Genomic DNA, 27057 nt, shown 5'->3' with positions numbered 1-27057 from the left:
AAAAAAAAAAAAAAAAAAAAAAAGAATTGGGGAAGCATTCAAATGCCCATATTAAACTACTTATAACCATCACAGTACATTTTGGCAAGTTAAGACCTCTAAAAAAATCTAACCTGAACCATTCTTTTTTCTTTTTGAAAGATTTTTGCTATGGGGTGAGTGTGCTTGCCAGAGAGACAGAGACAGATAGAAAATGAGAAAGCACCCTGCAGAGGGATGGCCAATCCCTTCTCCTCCATTCTCCTCTCAGGATCTTGAGCCCATAAGCACACATGCCTGGCATGAGTTTTAAGTTGCCAGGTCTGGGACTCGAATAACAGCCAACGACATGGGAGTACGAAGACTTAATCATGCTGGTCCCCCAATCTAAACAATTCTTTGCAGTGTAACCCTACACTACAGGATAATTTGCAAATGAATCACAGATAACAAACCAGCTGTTAGCAAACGAATAATACTTAAAACAGTATGAAAACTAAAATAGTGGAAAACAGATAACCCATGTTTTATGCAGTAGTCAGAAAAACAATAGTTTACTCTGAACAAATGTAATAAATTATTTATGATGTTAAAGGAAGGGCTACAAATGACAGAAAGAGCCAGGCTACCCTACATGTTAAATGTGAAATTTACCTGTGGTGACAAAATTATATGGCTCTACACAGAATAAAGTGAGTCAGGGCCAAATTCTAAAGCACTTAAGAACATAACAATAAAAAGTTACAGACCTGAAAAGGTCACTGGCTATTTTTCAGAGCTATTTAATATCTTCTGTACTTTCTTTCCTTCCTACCTAAGAGTGCCTTTTAGGCAACCCTTAGTTTTGTTTACTCCTTGCTTGTGGTGCCAGTTTATATGCTAAAACCAACACTAAATAACCATCTCCTGATTTACTAACATTCTGGGATCTACCTATTTTGTGCTCACTGGTTCTGCTTTCCCGACTTCCACTATTTTAAACACAAACAAAACACCCAAAACTATCCTTTGCTACCTGCTATCAAGAATCTCTATTTCATTGAAAATGTTAATTTGTAGTTGCAAAGGTATTAAAATTTACTGACATATATGGGCACTCTAGGCATGTAATGGTAGTGAGGAAAAGGTGGAAGAAAACAGTTAAGGGGGTAGACAGTCAGGGGAAAAGACAGTTTTGTTTTGTTTTTAACATTCTGCCAGAGGGCAGAGAGCATATGCAATTGCCGGAGAAAGAGACAGGAGAAAAGTGAGAAAGTATCCCCATGGGGAATGATCCCACAATACTGTCTCAATTTCTCCTCCTTCTTAGAGATGTATGCACACATGTTTCTCAAGTCGCAGTTTGTTAACCATGCAACTGGCCATTTGGGATCCAGCTACCTTAACCACCACATAACTGGCTGTCTAGAGATAGTTGTTTTTTTTTTTTTTTTTAAGAATTAGTTTATTTATTATCATCATCATTATTTGTTTAATTCGACCAGAGAGAGAAAGAGAAAGTAGGAAAGCCGGCCTCCAAGTCCAGGACTCAAACCGTAGTCGCCATCCAGGAGTCCTTTGCCTCACCCCCCACACCCCCTGCCAGCCCCATATTGACTTTTTTTTTCTTTTTTTTGGAGAGGTTTTCGCTACAGGGCGCATGTGCTCGCCAGAAAGACAGAGACAGACAGACAGATAGAAAGCGAGAAATCACCCCCCAGGGGATGTCATGCTGCAATCCCTTCTCCTCCATTCTCTTCTTGGGATCTTGGGCACGCATTCACAAGTGCCTGGCATGAATTTAAGCCGCCGGGTCCGGGATTTGAACCGCGGTCAACTACATGGGAGTCCAGCGACATAGCCATTACGCTAACTGCTGGTCCCCATATTGTTGTTTTTAAGAGAGATTCTTCCTATAGAACATGTGTGCTTGCTGGAGAAATAGAGGAAAAGAAAGCGAGAAATTACCACCTGGGGGGATGGCCACACAACAATCCCTTCTCCTCCATTCACCTCTAGGGGTCTTGGGCATACATGCACTCGCACCTGGCTGAGTTTTAAACCGCTGGGTCTGGGACTAGAACAGCGATTGTGCAACCTAGACTTAACGTCATCTGCTGATCCCTTTTTAAGGAGAGATTTTTGCTATAGGGTGTGTACATTCACCCAAGACACACACACACACACACACACACACACACGCAGAAAGCAAAAAATCACCCTACAATCACTCTGCAATCCCTCCTTCTCCATTCTCCTCTCAGGATTTTAGGCATGCGTGCACACTTGTCCAGTGTGTTTCAAGCCTCCAGGTCTGAGACCTGAACTGTGGTCAGTCACGTGGGAGTGCAGTGAGGTAACCTTGATGCCATCTGCTGGTCCTGACAATTTTTTTAAAAAAATGATTTTTGCTATAGGGCATGTGCGCTCGCCAGAGACTGAAAAACAGAAATTGAGAAGTCACTCCCTGGGGGGATGGCCACACTGCAATCCCTTCTCCATTCTCCTCTTGGAACTCTGGGCAAACACGCAACATGCCCAGCGTTAGTTTCAGGCTGCCAGGTCCAGAACTCAAAACACGATCAACGAGGGAACCAGCAGTTAGCGTAATGGCTATGTCGCTGGACTCTCACGTAGTTGACCGTGGTTTGCGTCCCGGACCTGGTGGCTTAAAACTCACATCGGGCGTGTATGCGTGCATGCCCAAGATCCCGAGAGAAGAATGGAGAAGGGATTGCGGCGTGACCATCCTCCCTGGGGGATGATTTCTCGCTTTCTGTCTCTCTCTGTCTGTCTGGCGAGCGCACACGCCCTAGAGAGAAAACCTCTCCAAAAAAAAAACAAAACAAAACATAATCAACGACATGGGAGTCCAGCAACGTAACCATTATGCTATCTTCTGGTGCCCCGACAGTTGTATTTAATAATCCCATACATTTGAAAATTCATTTTGTATGCTGTAATGATGTATAGTGAATTAATGTAAAAAAATAAATTTAAAGAAAAGGAAAAAAAATAATCCTATACATTTAATGAAATCATATAGCTGACAATTCAAGTCGAATCCTGTTATAACAAATACTGTGGGAAATAAAATTGATTAATAACAAGGAGTGTTCAAGCTTTTAGGACCATAGCAAAATCTATTGATGACCCTGGGGGGAAAATAGCTTTCTACAATTGAACAGAAAAATATTCTCTCTCTTCTTAACCATAATCACTCTAAATCTTCCATAACTAATTGCATAAAGGTATCCTTATACTGTGATCTTTTATTTAAGTTTTGCTGTAAGGTCTGTGTGCTTGCTAGAGAGAGAGAGGGAAAAGTAAAAAAAATCACTGCCTGGGTGGGGGGGACAGTCACACTGCAATCCCTTTTGCTCATTCTCCTCTTGAGATTTGGGCATGCACACACCTGCACCTGGCATGATTTTCAAGCTGCTGGGTCCGGAACTCAAGCTGTGGTTGGCCATGTGGGAATACAGTACCTTAACCACCACATCATCTGCTGGCCTCACACTGTGATCTCTTAAAGGCAGAAGAAAATATCAAATCATCTAAAATAACATTTTATTCTACAAATGAGGAAAACAGGCTCAACAAGGCTAAGCAGTTTGCCAAGGACTTATGACTAATGGAAGAGCTGGTATTTTCACCCAGGCCTTTCTTGTACATGTCCTATTACCTGGCCCTAGAAAGCCCTCTTGTGTCATTTCATGGTTAGAAGAGGATATGGCTTATGTTGCCACTGACAACACCCAGAGACAGCTCTGGCTTGTATACTGACAATACAGTGAAAGAGAGGGATACAAACCTAAATACTTCTTTTTTTTTTGAAGAATTATTTATATATATACGTGTGTGTGTATGTGTATGTGTGTGTATATATATACACACACACACACACTTAGATAGATAAATAGATAATTTTGACCAGAGAGGGACAGAATGAGAGTGCAAGAGACAGGGAGGGAAAGTGAGAAAGCAAGCCACAAGGTCTAGGACTATATTCAGTCATGTGGGAGTCCAGTGCCATTAGCCACCACCCCACCTGCTGGCCCCAGCAAACCTAACTCTTTAAATTTAGTACTTGGGGGTAGGAGGGGTGGTAGGGGGAGGCAAGAGAGACGGGTATTTGGCATTTTACCTCTCCTCCCTCTCTTAATGCAAAATTTGTCATTTTAAATAAACTAAATATACTTTTTCTTTTTTCCCCATACTTCTGATCAATGACTGGTATAAGAAATAAAATATATTGGGGACCAGCAGGTGGCATGGTAGTTAAGGTGCTAGACACTCCCACATGGCTGATCATGATTTGAGTCCCAGACCTGGTGGCTTACTTTCTCACTTTCCCTCTCCAACCCTCTGGGTCAAATTAAAATAAACGAATTAATTAATTAAACACATAAATAAATAATTCATTCCTTTTTTTTGAGAGCGTTTTTTTTTGTTATAGGGCGTGTGCTCTCGCCAGAAAGACAGAGAGAGACAGACAGAAAGTGAGAAATCACCCCCTAGGGGGGATGGCCACGCCACAATCCCTTCTCCTCCATTCTCCTCTTGGGATCTTGGGCACGCACGCACACACGCCCAGTGTGAGTTTAAGCCGTTGGGTCCCGGACTCGAACCACAGTCGACTACATGGGAATCCAGCGACATAGCCATTACGTTAACTGCTGATCCCATAAATAATTAATTCTTAAAAACAGAAAATATATCATTTATAAGCAGCTGTTATTATTTAACTTTATTATTTACTTATTTTAATTTGACCAGAGAGGGACACAGTGTGTGTGTGGGGGTGGGGAGTGGGAGAGGAGTTGAGAAAGCACAAGCTGCCAGGTTCGGGACTCAAACTGTGGTTGGCCATGTGGGAATCCAGTGCTCTGAACTACCAAGCCACCTACACCCCAATAATCAGCTATTATTAAAAGGAACAGAAATAAAAAACACAAATTCGCACTCCCACACACCTATTCCCCGCTCTTTCCAGAGACTGACTTCCCAGGTTTTCTTGCTATTTGGTTTCTCTGTCTCCAAATCCAGGAGACCTCTGTGGCAGTGAAGAAAAGCTGCAGATTTGCGTTAAGTGTACTACCGTGCCCTTCCATTAGCATGTAATCAAAAGCTGACTGGAAGGAGGGAGAACAGGAAGGGGAATGGGAAAAAGGGGAAAATTGGAAAGAGAGAGGAAGAAAGAAAAAAGCTCAAATATTTAAGAAACAAAGCCATGAAGTAACATTTCCCCCCTTGATGAAAAGTATAACTGCAAATGGACAACTCCTAGACACTGACAGGAGTCAGAGAACCACAGTTCTTCATTCCTTCTGGACCTGAAAGTCAACAAGAACCAAAAACATACCTGGCTGAGCCCTGCAGTCAGTGCTCAGTTAATCCCAGGAAGAGACTCCTGATCTGTTGATGATTTGTTTCTCTTATAATTACCCTGTCATAGAGTACAAGTGGTTTTTAAAAAATATATAACTATTACTAAGACCAAATTATTTTAAAAGGTTTGCAAAAACTGTTCTAAAACTTGAGTTCATGTTGACACTTCAAATAACATAAAACAACATCATAAACAGGTTAGTTGGCATCTAATTATTTTCTGTAATGTACTCTACCTACCTCACAGGGTTGTTGTGAGAAAAACTGTCAGACTTTGAAAAATGTCTTGAGCTCCTCGAAGGAAAAGCACTATATAAATGCAAAAACAAACAACAATAAAAATCTATTTGTATAATTTGTATTTGTAATTTATAAACATACTTACAATTGTCTCTGGAGCAAAACCTCATAGAACACTGTGTTATTTCAGAACTTTATGAAGCTATGGGTAAGCTAAGCAGTATAACAAACACCAGGCTACTGAAATTCTTTCCTTCCCATATCATACAGTCTTATAACTGATCGAGTTAGAAAGTCTGGAAAATTTTCCTTATGCATTCTAACCAAGTAAAGTGATAATTAAAGTGATTTATACATTCAAATCTAGTAGTAGCTAAGAAAAATCAAGTACTGTACAAAATCAAACCCAGTACATAAATAAAATTGGTTACAGTAGTGAAAGGACGGTATAGGATGACATTCCCTTAGAAAAAAACAAGAAAAGTTCCCCCTGCGATGTTCCCCCAAGAAAAGGTGCCCTGCAATGCCTCTTCTCACTCTTTTGTAAGGCTGCTTCTTGCTCAGCCTGCTACTCACCTGACTCTCCCCATTGCCCAGAGTATCTTGAAACCTCAGGTCATGCAGCCTATATAAGGAAGTATTACTGAAAGCATCCATCCCTTCTTGATAATCCCCTGCTTGCTCCCTTTTAACAATCAGAGGTATTACCAATTCTAGGCTTATATGAAAAAGAGATAATTTGTTTCATAATTGACAAAACTCAACTAAATAAAAAACATTCCCAATAGATTCAAATTAGTGTTTTGTTTATATTATTTTTAAGTATTCATGCTATGATTCTGACTTATTTGTTAGTAATACAGTGATAAGAATAAAACAAAAGCACTCAAAACATAGCCAGCTTTGGAAATTCTTTTTTCAAGAATTATTTTATTTTAATTAATTTTTTGAGAGAGATTCTTACTATAAGGCACGTGTGCTTGCCAGCCAGACAGACAGAAAGCAAGAAATTACCCCCTGGGGAGAGGGCCATGTTGTAATCCCTTCTCTTCCATTCTCCTCTTGGGGTCTTGGGCACACACAACCAGCTTGAGTTTTAAGCCACTGGGTCTGGGATTCAAACCACAGTCAACTATGTAGCAGTCCAGTGATTAAACCATTAAGCCATCTGTTGGCCCCCAAGAATTATTTTATTTGGGGTCAGAGGTGGCACGGTGGTTGAAAGCACTGGACTCCCTTGTTGCCAGCTGTGGTTCGAGTCCCGGACCTAGCGACTCACTTTCTCTCTCTCTCTTTCTCTCTGCTCTGTTCCTCTCTGGTCAAATTAAAACAAATAAATAGCTTTTTAAAATGATCAGACAGGGACAGAATGAGAGCAAGAGAGCGAGCAAGAGAGAGAGAAAGCAAGCCGCCAGGTCCTGGACTCAAACCATGGTCAGCCGTATGGGAGTTCAGTGCCCTTAACCACCATGTCACCTGCCAGCCCCAGTTTTGGAAATTCTAAAAAAATCATTAAATACCTATTGTTTTTTTAAAAACAATTATTTTATTTAGCTCTATTTTTTTTTATTATTTTAATATGATCAGAGAGGGATAGAGTGAGAAAGAGCTAGAGAGAAAGAGATAGAGAAGGAAAGTGAGAAAGCAAGCTGCCAGTGGGGATGGCAACACTATAATCCTTTCTCCTCATTCTCCTCCCAGGATTTCGGGCATGTACACATATATATCTGACATGTTTTACAAGCTGCTGGATCTGAGACTTGAACTACAGTTGGCCATGTGGGATTAGGCTGCCTTACTCACCATACCACTACCAGCTGGCTCTAAGTACATGGTTTTAACTGACCACTAGGAAACTATTGGTTAAAAAACTCTATCACTTACCACATCACAATAGAACTTAAAAAGCTAGATAGTTTAACATCTAAGACATACATGTGGTCTAGGAACTTGTTAGAAATGCAAAATCTCAGGCCCTATCCTAAAGCTACTGATTCAGAACCTGTACTAACAAGATCCCAGGTGATAATACATACATTAATTATGAAATGCAGTGGTCTAAGAGAACTTTTAGAGAAAACTTGAGTATTTCCTATTGCAGAAGCCATTTTTAACAGGTGACCTTTCATCCTCTGAAATAAAGATGGAGGGGGTCAGGCAGGTGGCATGGTGGTTAAGGCACTGGATTGCCACATGGCTGCCTGTGGTTCAAGTCCTGGACCCAGCAGCTTGCTTTCTCTCTTTCTCCTTCTCTCTCTGGTCAAATTAAAACAATAAAAATAATAATAACAAATAAAAATAATTTTTTTAAAAGACGGAGGTCTTGAAATATATGAAGTTTTTTCCTAAGCTATTAAAGTCTTCATTGTAAATTTGATAGAATACTTTGTAAAATGTCTTATATGTTTCCACCTCTCAGTATATAAGAAATAATCAATAAAACTTTCTTCATGATTCCAGGTCAAAATTATGGGCTTTTTCAGTGATGCCCCAAAGCTACCTGGTTATTATGTCAAATAGCAATTTACAATTCACATCTTCACATTTCTTTCCTTTCTAATTTGATGGAGGACACATGTGCTCTGTGGGCGAGGGTGTGTGAGGACAAGAGGGGGCAAAGTGAGAAAACTTCCTCATGGGGATGTTCATGCCCCAATCCCTTCTCCATTTTTTCCTTCCTGTTGGGATTTAAGGCACACATGTACACCCAAAATGTTTTTCAATGCCAGGACCAGGACGTGAATGGTGTAGTCTCACCTATGTGAGATCCAGCTGCCTTAACCACTAGGCTACCAGCTGGCCCATATTCACATAAACTGGGAAAGAGAAAGGGGCCGACAGGGACTTAAATACTATTAGGATCTTTGAGGAAGAGATGTTCAGTGAGGCAAAAAGGTAAAATGTACTTAATGCAAATCAGATCTTAGTTAGACATCACAGCATTCATCCAATCTTGCTGTTTTTCAGAGAACCACCAGTCATCTGACAGGCTACTGAAATTATCTTTCAACTCTACTTTGATATTTCACTTCATTTTAGTAAGAAAAGATATGATGACAGGATATTACATGAAAATACCAAAGGCATATTTGTATCTGAATTACTTCTTTTTGCGTTATAACTGGTAACTGAAGTATTCAGTACTTTGTTCATTCTAGTAAGGAAAAGAATGAAAAGGGGGAAAAAGGGACACAAGGGCTTTCTTCCAGTCACCTGTCCCAATTCCCACTCCCCGCTTCCCTAGTTATCAGTGACTCCTTGCATGGTTATCAAGTTCTTCCAGGCTTGTCAGTGACCCTAGAACTACAGATCAGCATTCAAGTGTGATGGGAATGAGCAGGAATTGGCCTACAACTGACTTCATCTTCTAAATCCTGTTGCTATATTTTCCATCAGATTAAAAAACCCTTTGTCATGGAGGTTAAGAAATAAAGAAAATCTGCAAAGCTATGACCTCCTGGTGGTGGAAGAAACAATTATGAAATGATATAAAAATCTTTTTGAGGGACAGACGGTATCTAAGGAAATCAAGTTAAAGGAGTTAAAACCCTCAGATGTTAAGGATAAGAGTTCAAGACTGATATAATATTTTGTATACATAAAGCATTTCATTCTCAATAAAACACACATGTATTTTCTTACCTGCATAATGAATATAAGCACATATATTTTAAAATATTCACTCATACTTATAACAATTAACTGAACCTCAAAGATTAAAATGATGGTAAAATTCCCTAAATACAGGGACAATTATTTAGAAGAAAAACCTGTAAGTTGCTTTAGAAGACTGGTGTTACTGGGCCCAGAAGGTGATGTGGTGGTTAATGTGCTGAATCCCACACGGAAAACTCCACAGTTCAAGTCCCATCCTAGAGACCTGAAAAATTTGCTGGATATGTGTGACTGCACGCCCAAGATCCCAAAAGGAGAATGGAGAAATGACGGCAACATGGCCATATCCCCCCTGCAGGGGGCGCTTTCTCACTTTCCCTCCCTTTGTCTTTCTCTTTGTCTCTGGGGGAGCTCACATGCCCAATGGCAAAAACAAAAAATAAAAACTGATGTTATCTACTTAAAGGAAAAAAACAAGTTTTCAAGATCTCACAGAACATTTGTAAGATTTTTATTTTAGCAAAGATAATTATCATCAACATTTAAAATAGAACATGAAGATGCTCTTCCAGCTTTGTATTTTAATAGAATATTCTGAGGTAAAATAAGAATGCAGAATTAAAACTGACAAAATTCTTAGTGGCTATGCTTGCTTCTTCTGGCTGACATATGGAAAACCCTTTTGTAGCAAAGAACTTTCCTTTAATGTCATTTAATATTTTGAGCAAATGTAAAATTAGCCATCTATTTTCTTAACTTTAACATCTGTTATGATTCAGGATAAAGAGTTAAAATTACCTAGTATTCATTTTGTGTGTTTGAAAACCTAAATAGGGATCAAGAACCAAACTGGTTGCAAGGTCGTCATTTTCACAGAGTTCCTTGGCAGACATTCCAGAAGATGGTACATAACGACTCTGTCCTTCAAATCCTGAATTACCATTACCTATGAAAAACAAAAGAAAGAAAAGTAACTCAGACTGAAAACTACTTACATTTACCTTGAGAATCTTTAGCTTCATTGCCCATTCAAGTTAGCAATCAAGAACTATTATTTCAAACAGTTTTAGTAATTAAGAATTTAGTGCCCTTTGCATAAAATAGAAAACCAAATGTAGTAAACTAACCCATTATTGAAATATTTTAATTAGCAGGTAATAATATTATATTTCCCAAGAATGTGGTCTGGTGATTGTGAGAATTTTTTATTTAAAAGTTGAGCACAGTTTTTCCTTGTGGAATACATGACACTGAAGTCGTTCTCTCCATGTCTAAGTAGCATGTTCTCCTCAATTTCTGAAAGTTCGGCAATACAACCCACCAGTAATTCTATTTTGTCATTTCGTTTCCACTCTTTCGTTGCAACTATTTTGGCTCCATTTTGTTCTGACGAGTATCTATTACAAGGCAAAATTTCAAATCCACTGTCAGTTGCAAACATTCGCAAGTAAATAAATACATGTTCTTTGAATAATTTCTCCTGCATTTTGTTCTTGTTGAGAAAATAGTGCCTTGCCCATTCACCTGAAGTCAAACATTTGAAGGCCTTCTCCAAGTGCTCATCTTTCTTAAAACGTTCAGTTACTTCCTTTAGTTCTTCTTGCCTTCCTTTAACAGGCCGAAATCTCACAGGGTTGTTGTGAGAAAAACTGTCAGACTTTGAAAAATGTCTTGAGCTCCTCGAAGGAAAAGCACTAGTATTCATTTTGTGTGTTTGAAAACCTAAATAGGGATCAAGAACCAAACTGGTTGCAAGGTCGTCATTTTCACAGAGTTCCTTGGCAGACATTCCAGAAGATGGTACATAACGACTCTGTCCTTCAAATCCTGAATTACCATTACCTATGAAAAACAAAAGAAAGAAAAGTAACTCAGACTGAAAACTACTTACATTTACCTTGAGAATCTTTAGCTTCATTGCCCATTCAAGTTAGCAATCAAGAACTATTATTTCAAACAGTTTTAGTAATTAAGAATTTAGTGCCCTTTGCATAAAATAGAAAACCAAATGTAGTAAACTAACCCATTATTGAAATATTTTAATTAGCAGGTAATAATATTATATTTCCCAAGAATGTGGTCTGGTGATTGTGAGAATTTTTTATTTAAATGCTTTACTCTCCTCTCCAAAGAATAGGTGAAAAGTAGGGGACAGGAGGATGTTTGCCATTTTAACAGGACAGGGCCATCAGAGAGAGAAATAAGGCGAGAAGGAAACAAGAGGGCTGTACAGTTTCTGCAATGAGTGTCAGATCTAGCTACCTCAGGTCCCAAAAGGAATCCTGAAGAGTTAAGTTCAGCTTTATGCTTTTGGGCAGCTGAGTAATTACTATCCCCATTATGCAGGTAATGAGACCTACGGTTGAGAAACTTGCCTATGACTACTGAGCTCTGTAGAAGTGAGGAAAGACTGAAAAGAGCAGGCCTACTTCTAGCTGATCTCCACCTGAAACTGTAAATGAATGGATAACAAATACGATAAGGACTAGAATGTATAACTGAAATAAGTAGGTTTAACTATGGAGGAAAGCAATGTAAAGAAACAAACAGGACAGCTAGTGGTGTGATGCTTAAAGCAGCGGGATCTCACGTGGTTGAGATCCAGAATACACTGGTGCATGTGCGTACATGCCCAAAATCCTGAAAGGAGAATGAAGAAGGGATTAAGGCAAGGCCATCCATCCACCATAGAAGGTGCTTTCTTTCTTGCTTTCTCTCTCCAGCGAGCACACATGAAATTAAATGAACAAAAAGGTAGGCCAAATTTATGCAGATGAAGTTTCATCAGTGCTGATTAAGTCTGATGTTTACATAATTAATAGTCTTTTCATGGAATTAGCACACATAATTTATAGCAGATACCAACAGTGTTAACTCTAGGCTCTCAAAATTAGATTTTGAAAGTAAGTGACAAGGTGAGAGGTTTAAACTTCATCTACTTTCACAAAACAAAATAAATACATGAAATTCCCTGTCAAGGGTAGGTATATGATTTCACAATGAAATTATCTGCATATAGGTATGTGAAAGCTATCGAAGTTACATTTTCTATATCAGCTTTACTGTATAGTTCACATACCATACAATTCACCTATTTAAAGTATACAACTTGATAGTTTTTAAACAGATTCACAGAGTTGAACCATCATCCTCAAAAGAAACCCTGTATTCATCAGTAGTCCTTATCGATTTCTTCCTCCTGCACAGCCCCTGGCAACTACTTATCTATTAACACTTTTTGTCTCTGGATTTGCCTACTCTGAAAATTTCATATAAGTGTTACAAATACGTGGTCTTTGGGCTAGCAAGTGGTGTGGAGGTTAAGGTGTTGGATTCTACATGGCCCACTATGCAGTTCAAGTCCTAGACCTGGTGGCTGAAAATCACACTGGACATATATGCATGCTGTCCAAAATTCCAAGAGAACAGAGAAGGGACTGCGGTGTGGCCATCCTCTTGGGGTGTGATTTCTCCCTTTCTCCCACTTTCTCTGGAGAGTGCATGTACCCTATAAAGAAAAGAAAAAAACAGGTGGCTTTTGTGACTGGCTTCTTTCAATTAGCATAATGTTTTCAAAGCTCACCTATGTTATACCATGCACCAGTACTTTCATTCATTATGAGTAAATAATATTCCATTATTTAAGTATACACCATATTTTGTTAACTTATCAACTGATAGACACGTGAGGTGTTTCTACTTTTTGGCTATTATGAATAATGCCACTATGAACATCTATGTAAAAATTATTGTGTTGCTATCTGCTGTTTCTAGTTAAAATAAAGATTATATTCCTGTGTGGTAAAAAAAAAATTGTGCATGCATGTTTTCTAATATTCTTAGGCATATACCTTCTAGAAGTAGAACTGCTGGGTGATATGGGAACTGCCAGAGTTTTCTGAAGTGGCTGCTCTATTTTACATTCCTACCAGCAGTATATAAGAGTTCCAAACTCTCCATATCCTCATCAACACTTGTGGTTACCTTTTTAAAAGATTTTATTTAATTAATTAATTAATTAATTTGCTATAGGGCATGTGCACTCACGAGAGGGAGAAAGTGAGGAAACAAGCTGCCAGGTCCAGGACTTGTACCATGGTCAGCCATATGGGAGTCCAGTGCCCTAATCACCACACCACCTGCTGGCCCTGTGATTTTTTTTTTTTTTTTTTATTCTAGACATCCTAGTGTTTGCAAAGAGTGTTTCTTGTACCACCTGTACCAATCAACTGACCAAACACATGAGGATTTACTTCTGAACTCTCTATTCTATCCCATGGAGCTACGTCTTTCCACATGCCAGCATATCACTGCTTAATTACTGCAGCTTTGTGGTAAGTTTTTACATCAGGAAGTGTGAGTTCTCCAACTTTGTTCTTTCTCCTCTATCTTTCTTTCTTTCTTTTTTTTTATTTATTCCTTTATTTATTTTTAACTTGACAGAGAGAGACATAGAAACAGAGAGAGGGGAAGTGAGAAAGCCAGCAACCAGGTCCAAGACTTGAACCGTGGTCAGCCATGTGGGAGTGTCCAGTGCCTTAACCACCATGCCACCTGCTGTACAAAAAGTACATGTATTTATTTTTTCCAAGAGTAAGAGAGGCAGAGAGACAGAGATGGCACCTCGAACAGGGCCCTGATGCCATGATCCACCCCAGTTCTAGGCAGCCCCTGATCATGGGCATGTGCACGTCCCATGTATTCAGGAACGTCTCTGGACAAGAATTTGGAACGTTCCCATATGATGTGTCAGCCTTGCACAGTGTCATACTTCACCACTGTGCCACTGTCCAGCCTCAATTTTGTTCTTTTTGAGATTGTTTTGACTATTCCAGGTCCCTTGAATTTCCATAGGAATTTTAGGATAAGCTTGTCATTTCCTGTGAAAAACCAAATTGGGATTTTTAATTTTTTTGGAGAGGTTTCTTGCTATGGGGTGCATGCACTAGCCAGAAAGACAGAGAGACAGAAAGCAAGAAATCCCCCCCGCCAGTGGAGATGGCCACGCCACAATCCCTTCTCCTCCATTTTCCTCTCGCAATCTTGGGCACGCACACACACACATCCTGCGTGAGTTTAAGCCACCGAGTCCAGAACTCGAACCGTGGTCGACTACATGGGAGTCCAGCAACACAGCCACTATACCAACTGCTGGTCCCTTCCCCAATAGGGATTTTAATGGAGATTGTGATCAATCTGTGAAACATTTGAGGAATACTGTCAATCTTAACAATATCAAGTCTTTCAAACAATGAGTATGAAGTATCTTTCCATTTACTTAGGTCTCTAATGTCTTTCAACATTTCTTAATTTTCAGAATGTAAGTTTTACACTTAAAATTTATTCCTTTTTTTATGCCACTGTAAATGACATTTTAATTTCATTTTTGGATTGTTCATTCCAAGTGTATAAAAATACAACTATTTTTGTATACCAATCTTGTATCCTGCAAACGTGCTGAACTTATTTATTAATTCTAACTGTTTTTTAATGGATTTCTCAGGATTTTCTAAATATACAATCATGTCATCTGTAAGAAAGATTGTTTTACTTCTTTCCATTCAATGCAGATGCTTTTTTGTGGGGAGAGGTTTATGCTATAGGGTGTGTGTGCTCACCAGAAAGACAAGAAAGAGAGAGAGAGACAGACAGACAGAAAGTGAGAAATTACTCTCCAGGGGGATGGCCCCACCACAATCCCTTCTCCTCCATTCTCCTCTCAGGATCTTGGGCACACATGCACATGCGCCCGGCATGAGTTTAAGCCACCAGGTCCAGGACTAGAACTGCGATGGACTATATGGGAGTCCAGCGACATAGCCATTGTGCCATCTGCTGGTCCCGCATTAAAGTTCCTTTTCTTGACTAACTACTCTGGTTAGAAACTCCAGCACAACATTGAATAGAAGTGGTGAGAATAGATATCCTTGTCTTGTGCCTCATTTGGGGGGAAAAACATTTAGTCGTTCTCTACTAAATGACAGTAGCTATGGGTTTTTCATAAATATTCTTTATTAGGGGAGCCAGCAGGTGGCATGGTGGTTGGGGCACTGCACTCCCACATGGCCGACCGCAGTTCAAGTCCTGGACCTGGTGGCTTGCTTTCTCACCTCCCCTGCCCACCTTCTCTCTGTCCCTCTCTGGTCAAATTAAAATAAATAAATAAAGTTCAATAAAATAATCTTAAAAAATACATATCCTTGGGACCAGCAGTTAGCGTAATGGCTATGTTGCTGGACTCCCACGTAGTCGACCGCAGTTCGAGTCCTGGACCCGGTGGCTTAAACTCATGCCGGGCGCATGTGCATGTGTGCCCAAGATCCTGAGAGGAGAATGGAGGAGAAGGGATTGCGGCGTGGCCATCCCCCCTGGGGGATGATTTCTCGCTCTGTTTCTCTGTCTCTGTCTGTCTGGCGAGCACACTCGCCCTATAGCAAAAACCTCTCCAAAAAGAAAAAAAATATATCCTTTATTAGGCAGAGTATTATTTCATTCTATTCCTAGTTATGTGATTTTTATCCTGAAAGAGAGTTGGATCTTGTCAAATGCTTTTTCTGCATATTCCAAAATTACTGTGTAACTTTTGTCTTTCATTCTATTAATATGGTATAGTACACTAACTGATCTTCAGATATTAAATCAACCTTGCATTCTTGAGATAAATTCCACTAGGTCATCCTAACAGAGACTATTTTTATGTTACCGCATGTGGTTTGCTAGTATTTTGTTGAGGATTTTTGCATCTGTATTCATAAGGGATATCACTGCTCTGAAGTTTCATTTCCTTGCAATTTTTTTCCCTCCAGTATGCTATAGAATCCTGTGCAATAACAGGAGGTGGGATTTCAGTAAGAATTCTCACCCAGGGTGGATGGTCATGCTGCAATCCCTTCTCCATTCTTCTCTTGGGATTTTTGGGCATGCATGGTTCTTTTTTTTTTTTTTTTTTTAGAATTATTTATATATTTATTTAGTTCCATTTGTTATTATTATTTTAAAATTTGACCAGAGAGAGACATAGAAAGGAAAAGGAAAGTGAGAAAGCAAGCCACCAGGGTCTGGGACTTGAACCATGGTAGGCCGGGTGGAAACCCAATGCCTTTAAGCACCATGCCACTCACTGGCCCCAATTTTGGGCATACATGGTTCTTAAGCCATTGGGTCCAGGACTTGATCCACACAGTTGGCCATGTGGGATACAGCCGTTTATATATTTTTACTTGCCATACATGTATTTTTTACTTACTGTTTATACATTTTTACTCGCCATAAGGTTATTTAGACTTTCCATTTTTTTCTTGATTCAATTTCAGTACTTTGTGTTTTCCTAGGAATTTGACTATTTTAACTAAGTTATCTAATTTGCTGGTATACAGTTCATGCTACTCTGTTATAATCCTTCTTATTTCTGTATGGCAGTAGTAATGCCTCCCTTTTCACCCTTGATCGTAGAAATTTTTTTCTTGCCCTTATTTAGGGTCTGGCATTTGTCGACTATTTTGAAGAACCAACCTTCAGTTCTGTTGATTTCCTCTCGTTTTTCTGCTTTCTATTTCATTTATTTCCACACTAGCCTTTATTATTTTCTTCCTCTGGCTGTTTTGGGCTTAGTTCACTCTTTTTGTTTTGTTTTGTTTTTTGAGAGAGAGATTTTTGCTATAGGGAATGTGCACTCACAGGGTGGGAGGGAGAGCGAGCGAGAGAGAGTGAGTCAGAGAAACAAAAAGCAAAAAATCGCCCCCCCGAGGAGGCACGGTCACACTGCAATCCCTTCTTCTCCAATCTCCTACTGGATTTTGGGCATGCATGCACACGCCTCTGGCATGAAATTTTTTTTTCCAAGAATTACTTTATTGGAACCAGCAGTGGGTGTAATGGCTATGTTGCTGGACTCCCATGTAGTCGACCGCAGTTTGAGTCTCGGACCTGGTGGCTTAAATTCACGCTGGGCACGTGTGCATGCATGCCCAAGATCCCGAGAGGAGAATGGAGGAGAAGGGACTGCAGCGTGGCCATCCCCTCTGGGGGGTGATTTCTCACATTCTCGCTCTCTGTCTCTCTGGTGAGCACACAAGCCCTATAGCAAAAACCTCTCAAAAAAAAAAAAAGTAAAAAAACCCAGAATTATTTTATTTAACTTTGTTTGTTTTTTAATTTGACCAGAGCAAGACAGAGAGAGAGAAAAAGAAAGCAAGCTGCCAGATCCAGGACTCAAACCATGGCCAGCCATGTGGGAGTCCAGCATCCTTAACCACCATGCCACCTGCCGGCCTCCCCCTCCCCGCCCTTTTTTTTTTAATTTGACCAGAGCAAGACAGAGAGAGAGAAAAAGAAAGCAAGCTGCCAGATCCAGGACTAAAACCATGGTCAGCCATGTGGGAGTCCCCAGCCTTTAACCACCATGCCGCCTGCTGGCCCCCCTCTGGCATGAATTTTAAGCCACCAGGTCTGGTACTTGAACTGCAGTCACCTTCGTGGGAGTCCAGCGATGTAACCATTATGCCACCTGCTGGTCCCAGTTTACTCTTCTTTTTCTGGTGTTTTAAGGTAGAAGGTTACACTACTGATTTGAGATCTTTCTTCTTAACACAGGTACTTATAACTATAAATTTCCCTCTAAGCCACTGTTTTAGCTATATTCTGTAAATTTTGGTATATTGTCTTCATTTTCATTAATCTCAGTGTTTTCTGATTTGTTCTTGATTTCTTCTTTGACCCACTGGTTATCTAGGAGTGTGTTGTATAATTTCCATATATTTGTGAATTTCCCAAATTTGTTATTATTTCTAATTATATTCGTCTGTGGTCAGAAACACACTTTGCATGATTTAAATCCTTTTAAGTTTACTGAGGATTCTTATACAGCCTATCATATGGTCTATTCTAGAGAATGCTCCACGTATCCTTGAGCAGCCTGAGTATTGTTATTGTTGGATGAAATACTCTATAGATATTTGTTGGGTCAAATTGGTTTATTTATTTTCTATTTATTTATTTATTTATTTATATTTTACATACTTTCACTGGACATCACCACAGCATACAAAATGCAATTTCCCAGCCAGAATACACTGTAGAGTGGCTTGAACATACATTTTATCGTCAACAAATAATGTTCTATTTCTTGTTTCTTGTATATGTTTCTTGTTATATATATATGTATTCCCCCCTATTTCTCACCCTCTTCCACCCTGCCTCTGGTTTCTGCAGTTGCTTTCTATTTCTTTTTTCTTTCCCACATTACTGATTCACAAAATATCTTAATTAATCTAAATACTTTCAATAGTAAGTTCAGCTGATATATACATATCTGTGAACAAAAGCTAATTAGGCATGAAACTCTGGATAGAATGAATATACTATAAAACAGCACATTGCTGAGGTTACATAGCTTACTCTGGTTACCAAATAGGTATTTTTTAAATACACTTTTTAATCTCAAGAAAGGCAGTTTTAGCTTTAATAAATCAAAATCAAAAAATGTTAAGAGAACTTTGCGTAATACTTTAAGCCAGGAAACTGGTTAGGATTCTGTTTGAATAGTAGGTATGTAAACCTGTCCACAACTTGAGAAAAGACAAAACTCCTTAACACTGGAAAATAAAGCATAGAAGGTCAGTAATGTTTTAGTCAAAAGTCATAAAATTCTATTTCACCAGTTCAAGCTCATGTGCTTTATTTTCTGCTGTGGTCAGATCTCCATTTAAATCCGAAAGATAATATTCAACTCTCTACTTGTCTCTACCATTAAGCTGGCCATTTTCTTAGCTGTTTTAGAACTCTTATTTCTGTGTGTCTGACTTTAGTTTTCCTGGGATAGTACTCCCTTCAGTTCTTCTTGGAGAGCTGGCCTGGTGCTGGCAAATTCTTTCAGGTTTTGTTTATCTGAGAATGTTCTTATCTTCTCTTCCCATATGAAGGATAATCTTGCTGGGTATAGTATTCTTGGTTGAAATTGTTTTTCACTCAATACTTTGAATGTATTTTCTCATTCTGTCCTTGTTTGCATTGTTTCCAATGAGAGGTCTGCTGTTAGCCTGATGGAATATCCTTTGTAGGTAACAAGACGTTTCTCTCTTGCCAGTCTGAGTATCTTGTCTTTGTCTGCGGTTTTGGTCAATCTGGTTATAATGTGTCTTGGAGAAGATCTTCTTGGGATTGATCTTATAGGGTGGGTCCTTTGTATTTCTTGGGTCTGGATCTTTGAATGCCCCTCTCTAGCTTTGGAAAGTCTTCTTTCAGTATTTCATGGAATAGATTGTCAATGTCCTTATTAGCGGTTTAATTGGTTTATAAATGTTCTTTAAAGTTCTTTTTCCTTACTAATCTTTTTAAAATGTATTTTTTATTTAATTGTATTTATTCATTTATTTATTTTAATTTGACCAGAGAGAGACAGACATAGAGAGAGGGAGAGAGAGAGGGAAAGTAAGAATGAAAACAACCCAACAGGTCCGAGACTTGAACCATGGTCGGCCATGTTGGAGAGTCCAGCGCCTTAACCACCACGCCACCTACTGGTCCGTCCTTACTGATCTTTTGCTTAATTGTTCTATCCAATATTTAAAATTAAAGTTTCCCAAATTATTGTGAAATTGTCTATATTCTCTTTCAATTTTGCCAATTTTGTTTCATGTACTTGGGGCATTAATATTACATGAAGGTAGTTGCAATTTATCTGAGATGAAGCACTACTTTGTGTTCTCCTGTTTCTCTTCGCTATGGGTTTCCTATGACCATTCTTGTCCAATGCTGCTGTCATCTTCACATTCTGGTTTTCTTTTTTGAGAGGTTTTTGCTATAGGACACGTGCGTTCGCAAGACAGACAGAGAGAGACATAGAGACAGAAAGCGAGAAATCACCCCCCAGGGGGGATGGTCATGCTGCAATCCCTTCTCCTCCATTCTCCTCCTGGGATCTTGGGCATGCACGCACACGTGCCCGGCATGAGTTTTAAGCTACTGGGTCTGGGACGCGAACCGCAGTCGACTACGTGGGAGTCCAGCAACATAGCCATTACGCTAACTGCTGGTTCCCTCTGGTTTTCCATCCCTCTGTACTATCTACACTTAGCAAAGCATAATCAATACAATACTCAATTTGTAACTTCTTATGTATTACTAACAATTAAAGTAATTAAAAATTTGGGGGGAGACCAGCAGCTAGCTTGGAAATTAAGGTGACTGGATCTTACCTGGCCAACTCTGTGGTTTGAGTCCCATACCAAATAGCATGAAAATCACACCAGGTTCTGTGTATGTGCACCCAAAATACCAAGAAGAGAGTAAAAGAGAAAGGACTGCAACACAGCCCCCCCCCGCCAAATGATTTCTAACTTTCCCTCTCTGTCTCTCTCCAGCAAGTGCATGTACCCTATAGCACACTTGGGAAAACAAAAACAAAAACAAAACCAACACTAGAAACCAGAAACAAACAAACAAAACCACTTTTTTTTGCACAATAAGGCATAAAACAAGGCCAAAAGCAATTTGCTTAAATGCTTGAGAGGCCAGGCCAGCCGTGTTAGGGCAGCTAGATCCCACAGATCCAACCATGAGGTTTGAGTCCTGGACCTAGTGGATTATGAAACACACTGGGTCCATGTGGCCTATATGCCCAAAGTCCCAAGGGAGAAAGAGTAAAAAGGGACTGTGGAGTGACCAATCCCCATGGAGGGTGCTTTCTCACTTTCTCCCCCTCTCTCTCCAGTGAGTATAAGCACCCTCTGGTGAATTAACAAAAAAGCTTGAGAGGCCTAACTCATTGACCAGAACCAAACCACTGATAAGGATCACTATACTGCTTAATCCTTCAAGTTCTACCAAACTCTAAGGGATGAGACAGGATCAGCATGAACAATGACAGCAACCTCATGGGTGAGCTGATGTCCATGCAAAGGAGTACCCACTCAAGTCTTGGGCTCTCCCTGTATAGAAATTCTGCCTGGTTTTCTATACAAATAGTGACCTGATCTAATATGGGAAGGTTAAGGGCAGTCTGGGCCCAATTAATATAGGATAAACACCTAAAAGTTTATCTTTTTCCTTATAAGAAAGAATTTAATCAGAATGGTACAATCTATCTGAAACTGCAGAAAACACTAGGCTAATCCAAATTACTGGGGATAGGTCATTTCCAACAGAAATCAAGGATAAACAAAAATAGAAATTCAAAGAAGTTGTCTTCCTTAGCGTGGCCATATACTTTTCGACAACCTTCACATTGCTGTCTACTTAGGTTTATACATATACTTTCTTTTTTACTACCCTTAGAGGAGATATACACAAAACCTACAATTTTTCAAACTCTCAGAAAGTAACCCCATTCCCACCAAGAGGTATAGAAGCAATAAAGTAACTTACGAGCAGCAATGCTTCACTGTTAGGATAAACAACTGTTTACTCTGTATAAATAGAATAGCTACAACATTTGTAAAGATGCCCCAAAGAAGTCAGATCCTCCATTCTACTGATATAAATTAGAGATGATTTTAGTATTCTTATAATTCCATGAAACATTTATGGAAGATATCAAAGTAGTATATACTTACACTTTCATAGAATATAAAAATTAAGTCTTTATAAGGAATTCAGCAGCAGTATCTTAAAATTTTTTATAGAACAATCAATTATTCAGGTATATATTTCACAAAACAGAATCTAAAGTTATGGATAGAAATTGAGTATTAAAGTAGTTTTAATTTGATAAGGATAAAAACTGATGTAACTTTGTGACAAAAACCCTATACTATTAATTATAATATAAAACATTGTTTCAAAGACAAAAGAACAGAATACATATTACAAACCAGAATCAGTGCCCCACATCACAATCAAACAGTGATAGTTTAAGTGTGTACATACATCTGCTTGACCTCCTCTCGACTGCGTTTTTGCCAGCCTTCAGGGTGTCCTTCTAAATACATGTTCTTTGAATAATTTCTCCTGCATTTTGTTCTTGTTGAGAAAATAGTGCCTTGCCCATTCACCTGAAGTCAAACATTTGAAGGCCTTCTCCAAGTGCTCATCTTTCTTAAAACGTTCAGTTACTTCCTTTAGTTCTTCTTGCCTTCCTTTAACAGGCCGAAATCTCACAGGGTTGTTGTGAGAAAAACTGTCAGACTTTGAAAAATGTCTTGAGCTCCTCGAAGGAAAAGCACTAGTATTCATTTTGTGTGTTTGAAAACCTAAATAGGGATCAAGAACCAAACTGGTTGCAAGGTCGTCATTTTCACAGAGTTCCTTGGCAGACATTCCAGAAGATGGCACATAACGACTCTGTCCTTCAAATCCTGAATTACCATTACATCTGCTTGACCTCCTCTCGACTGCGTTTTTGCCAGCCTTCAGGGTGTCCTTCCCCGTGTGCTGTAATTTGGTTTGATTCTGCTGATGGTCATTAGACAACTTGCCTCCATTTCTCCTGCCATTCACCACCATGTTCTTGGATTCTCCCAACCACTTCATACCCACGGACAGCCTGACTCAGGTGCATTTAGTCACTCTCTTCAAATAGCTTAGAGAATAATTTCAATGTTCTCTCCTAACAGGAACAAAATACGAAAAACAGAACAAAACGGGAGGTAAATACATGAAAAACCATACTAAACAGACCCTTAAGAAAGATACCGAATATTAACATCTCCACTCTTATTAACTTGGCTCCCCAAAGTATATGACTGTCATGTGGAGGACAACAATACCCTCAGGCTTTGATTAAAATGTAAACCATAGGAGGTAAGTACATGTTCATTGCTGGTGCTTACAACAGTAACTGACAAATATAGACAGTGGGTGCTAAATAAATATAGACCTTTCAGTTACAAATAATCATCTTTGCTCCTTATTATGCTGTTATCTAGGTATAACTCTATAATCTTAAATTATATGTTCTGGTAATGCTCTATGAACTCTTTTTATTTTATGAATAAAATAACAAAAAAGTTGTTCATCTCTTTTGTTCTAAGAAAAGCTTTGGAAAAAGGTATCTATGTTAAACTTTGTCCACCACAGTAAGGAATTCCTGATATATTAGTTACTCGTTACTTTTTTTTCCTTTTTTAAAAAGAGATTTTTGCTACAGGGCGCGTGCATTTACTGGAGAGACAGACACAGAAAAAGCAAGATATCACTCTCAAGGGTATGGTCATGCTGGAATCCCTTCTCCACTCTCCTCTTGGATCCTGGGCACACATGCAAACACACGTGCCTGATGTGAGTTTTAAAGTCACCGGGTCCAGGACTCGAATCGCAGTCAACTAGGAGGGAGTCCAGTAACGTAGTCATTATGCAATCTGCTGGTCCCAGCTACTCATTACTTTTAACACAGGAACAAGAATAAAATAAGGAAAGGAAAGTAATTCACATCTTTTTGTTTTTGTTAGTTTGAAATCACTGTTTGAGGTATTTAAAGACCAGTATTCAAATATCAAAGAAGGGCCCATCTGGATATGTCTATTTCATTGTTCCTTTACAATGGCAACAAAATTGAAAGACTATTATATTTGACAATATAGAAATATCCATCACTAATTGTATTTTTATTAGCTGGTATAGGAAACTGAGTGATTTAGATAGTGGGAAACTGTAATTTATAAGAACTTTTGGAAATGAAGATATGATAACTACATTTGTTGCCAATATAATGAGAAAAAGGATGCCCCTGAAGTCTATTATGGAATTATGCTTCAATATAAGTCAGACTAAAAAGGTAAGAAAGTGCGAAAATATACAATTAAAAAAAAGGGAAGAAATTCCTTCAGAGACAGCCCTGTAGTTAAGAGAGCCAGATCCCACATAGTGTACACTAGTTCAAATCCCAGCCCAGTAGCTTGAAAACACACTGAAGTGTGTGTGTGCGTGTGTACGTTCATGTGCATGATCAGAATCCTGATGGGCAGGAGAGATGGAGGAAAAAGGACTGCAACATGATCCTTCCTGCTGGGGATACTTTGTTTGGTGAGTACACATGCCCTCGGGCAATTAAAAAAATTCCTTAAAGGAAATGCAAAATTTTGGTCAGCAGGCTGTGCAGCACTGGATTCCCATATGGGTGAAAACAGGAAAGAGTCTCAGACCCAGTGGCTTGAAAATCACACTGGGCGCAAGAGCGCCTGTGTCCAAAATCCTGAGAGGAGAATAGAGAAGAAATTGCTACGTGGCCATCAGGGGATGATTTCTTACTTTCCCTTTCTCTGGCTCTGTACGGTAAATGCATACACCCAACAACAAAAAAGAAAAAGGAAAAAAATGCAAAATCAAAATATTTTCAAGCTCAAGGGACTTTAAAATGACCAGTATGACTCCTCTAATTCCCAGCTGACACTGAGGTCACAAGTCCAATGCCACACAGTGTTAGTCATGCAATTTATCATAAGTAGAGGCCACATCTGCTGGCCCAAGTATTTCTCAACTATAGAGAAAAGGATAAATTTCCTCTACTTTTCACAAACACACAGAAAAGTATACAGGATAAATTATTTTGAAAGTCTCAGAAACGCATACTGGATATACCTTAAATGATGCCCAACACAAACATAAAATATTTATTCACGCTTGACCTCAGATCTCTTTCATATCACAGAGATACCTATGGAACACAATGAAATAAAATGTACATGTAAATAACACTGATCGGGTGGAAGTTTAAAAAAATCTCACTGAGGTTAAAGATACTTTTACAATTGTTTTTCTACTACATATTTTTCTCCCAGTTCTTTCACCTTTTTTTTTTTTTTTTAAAGTTTCTGCTACAGAGCACATGTACTTGCCAGAGAGAAAGTGAGTGAGAAATCACCCTCTGGAGGATGACCAGGTTGTAATCCCTTCTCCTATATTTTCCTCTTAGGATTTTGGACACATACATGCCACCCAGTGAATATTTTAAGCCACCGAGTCCAGGACTTGAACTGCATAGTTAGCCATAAGGCATCCAGTCGCTTTAATCACCATGCTGCTGACTGGCTCATCTTCACCATTTAAATTCAGTTGGCATTGAGGGCCAGTAGAAGGCATAGCAGTTACGTTGCTGGACTCCCGCACGGCTCAACTGTGGTTTGAGTCCTAGACCTGGTGGCTTGAAACACATGCCAGGTGTAAGTGCCCAAGATCCCAGGAGAATGGTGGAGAGGAGACTGCTGAGTGGCCATCCCTCCTGGGGATGATTTCTCACTTTCCCCCTCACTGTCTCTGTCTCTATCTCTCTCTCGAGTGAACGCATGCATGCTAAGACAAAAACCTCTGAAAAATTCTTTAAATTAAATAAATTAAATAAATTCAGTTAGTATTCAACTTTCATTATGCTTATCTTTTGAGTCTTCTTGTAGGATTCACTAAACTCAGAAAAATGCTACTGCTTAAATAACAAGGGCAAGCAACATTATAATGTATATATAATGTATCAATTATAAACTAAAATATTTCAATTATAATACATCTTATTGATGATCAAATATCTTGTAATTATACTTAGGGAAAAAAGAACAGAACTCAAGAACAATGTACTTTTAAAGTATAAAAGCTAAGAAAGCTTAGAAGGAACAAAAGCAATGCACTCACTCTGGCCTTCTCACTGTTCTTTCTTCCTGGAATATTCTCTTCCTTTCTTTTTGTCTAATTCCTTTAAGTCACAATTCAGTGTTTACTTCCTCTAGGAAGTACTCCTTGACCCTCACTGCCAAATTCAGTTATACAGCCTTACTACAAAACTTAGATGAAAGCCCTTATGTCATTACATCATAATTGTCCAAATGCTCTCTTAATTGACAGAGTTCTTGAGGTCAAGAATCTATTTTTCGGGATCAGCAAATGGCATAATGGTTATGTCGCTGGACTTCCATGTAGTTGACCGCAGTTTGAATCCTGGACCCGGCAGCTTAAACTCACGCCAGGGGCTTATGAGTGTGTGCCAAGATCCCAAGAGGAGAATGGAGGAGAATGAATTATGGCATGGCCATCTCCTCCAGGGGGGTGACTGCTCAGTTTCTGCCTCTCTGTCTCTCTCTCTCTTTCTGGAGAGGGCACGCGCCCTATAGCAAAACAAACAAACAAAACAAAAAAAAGAATCTATTTTTCTTATCTCTAATCCTATACTCTAGGATAGCACATAGTGATCAACTGATGAAAGAATAAATGAGGCATTGGTCTAAACTACTTCACAAAAACTGCATTTCTGTTTTAAAAACTGTAAATTAAATGTATTGCCTGACCTCTTCAAATTCTTTTTTCTCACAATGCCCAGTGTTAAAAGCAGCAAGAGTGGCTCCTCCACAGGTACAGACATGACAGGAATCAGAGTTGCTACCAGCAGTAATTTCCCTACCCTCAAAGAACAGAACTCAAGAACAATGTACTTTTAAAGTATAAAAGCTAAGAAAGCTTAGAAGGAACAAAAGCAATGCACTCACTCTGGCCTTCTCACTGTTCTTTCTTCCTGGAATATTCTCTTCCTTTCTTTTTGTCTAATTCCTTTAAGTCACAATTCAGTGTTTACTTCCTCTAGGAAGTACTCCTTGACCCTCACTGCCAAATTCAGTTATACAGCCTTACTACAAAACTTAGATGAAAGCCCTTATGTCATTACATCATAATTGTCCAAATGCTCTCTTAATTGACAGAGTTCTTGAGGTCAAGAATCTATTTTTCGGGATCAGCAAATGGCATAATGGTTATGTCGCTGGACTTCCATGTAGTTGACCGCAGTTTGAATCCTGGACCCGGCAGCTTAAACTCACGCCAGGGGCTTATGAGTGTGTGCCAAGATCCCAAGAGGAGAATGGAGGAGAATGAATTATGGCATGGCCATCTCCTCCAGGGGGGTGACTGCTCAGTTTCTGCCTCTCTGTCTCTCTCTCT

General features: G+C 39.2%; 1 protein-coding gene across 6 annotated transcripts in view; it reads right to left on the bottom strand.

The window, feature by feature from the left end:
* KMT5B (lysine methyltransferase 5B) overlaps positions 1-24812 on the bottom strand; it is a 62025-nt gene extending 37213 nt beyond the window's left edge. For 2 of the 6 annotated variants that reach the window (XM_027769418.1, XM_027769419.1), the window contains exon 1: positions 5324-5407. Coding sequence is in view for 4 of the 6 variants with exons in the window: in XM_014585317.2 (XP_014440803.1) it covers positions 22129-22671 (543 nt within the window). In the remaining 2 variants the exon portion in view is untranslated. Of the gene's footprint in view, positions 1-5323; positions 5408-5589; positions 5659-10002; positions 10242-10486; positions 10789-22128; positions 22748-24717 lie in introns of those variants that run through there. The other 4 variants (XM_014585319.2, XM_014585317.2, XM_014585318.2 and 1 more) reach the window with 4 other exon arrangements.
* Positions 24813-27057: the final 2245 nt, after the last annotated feature.

This window comes from Tupaia chinensis, unplaced genomic scaffold (genome assembly GCF_000334495.1).
Source record: "Tupaia chinensis unplaced genomic scaffold, TupChi_1.0 Scaffold149501_1, whole genome shotgun sequence".
In the NCBI taxonomy this organism is placed as follows: domain Eukaryota; kingdom Metazoa; phylum Chordata; class Mammalia; order Scandentia; family Tupaiidae; genus Tupaia; species Tupaia belangeri.
This window is presented reverse-complemented; position numbering and strand designations above follow the sequence as displayed.